The following is a 377-nucleotide window of genomic DNA, read 5'->3' as shown; positions in this document are numbered from 1 at the left end:
AGGAGAAGAAGAACAAGAAAGAACCTTCTATGTGGAGACCAGACTCCGCACGAGACTGAGAGAGACTGTACAACCCTAAACCCTAAAAGAAAGAAGAAAGAGAAGCCTTACTTCCTGTCTCTCAGTTGGGTTTCTCACGTCACATTCACACCATGAAAAACCTTCTGGAAGTTTGTACGGTTCCTGTACATACACCCGAGGAAACGAAGCAGAACGCACAGACAAGGGAGATGCACATGAACGTCACTAGACGCCCGAGAATCTTTCCAAAGATTCTGTTAGATAGGAACAAAGACATCCGTCAAATACAAAGTCAGGCTGAAGGAGAAAAAATTAGACAGGAGATGCCTACAAAAAAGACCCAAGCGCTATAAAAA

General features: G+C 43.8%; 1 protein-coding gene across 1 annotated transcript in view; it reads right to left on the bottom strand.

Annotated features, from left to right (window-relative positions):
• The window catches only part of CSUI_003442 (myristoyl :protein n-myristoyltransferase), a gene marked incomplete at its 3' end in the record, with an annotated part of 5,107 nt that overhangs the window by 1,631 nt on the left and 3,099 nt on the right, over positions 1–377 (bottom strand). The window contains exon 4 of the mRNA XM_068063640.1: positions 112–183. Coding sequence (XP_067924384.1) covers positions 112–183 — 72 coding nt within the window. The remainder of the gene's footprint in view (positions 1–111; positions 184–377) is intronic.

The sequence above is a fragment of the Cystoisospora suis genome (assembly GCF_002600585.1).
Source record: "Cystoisospora suis strain Wien I chromosome Unknown contig_1535, whole genome shotgun sequence".
NCBI lineage: Eukaryota > Apicomplexa > Conoidasida > Eucoccidiorida > Sarcocystidae > Cystoisospora > Cystoisospora suis.
This window is presented reverse-complemented; position numbering and strand designations above follow the sequence as displayed.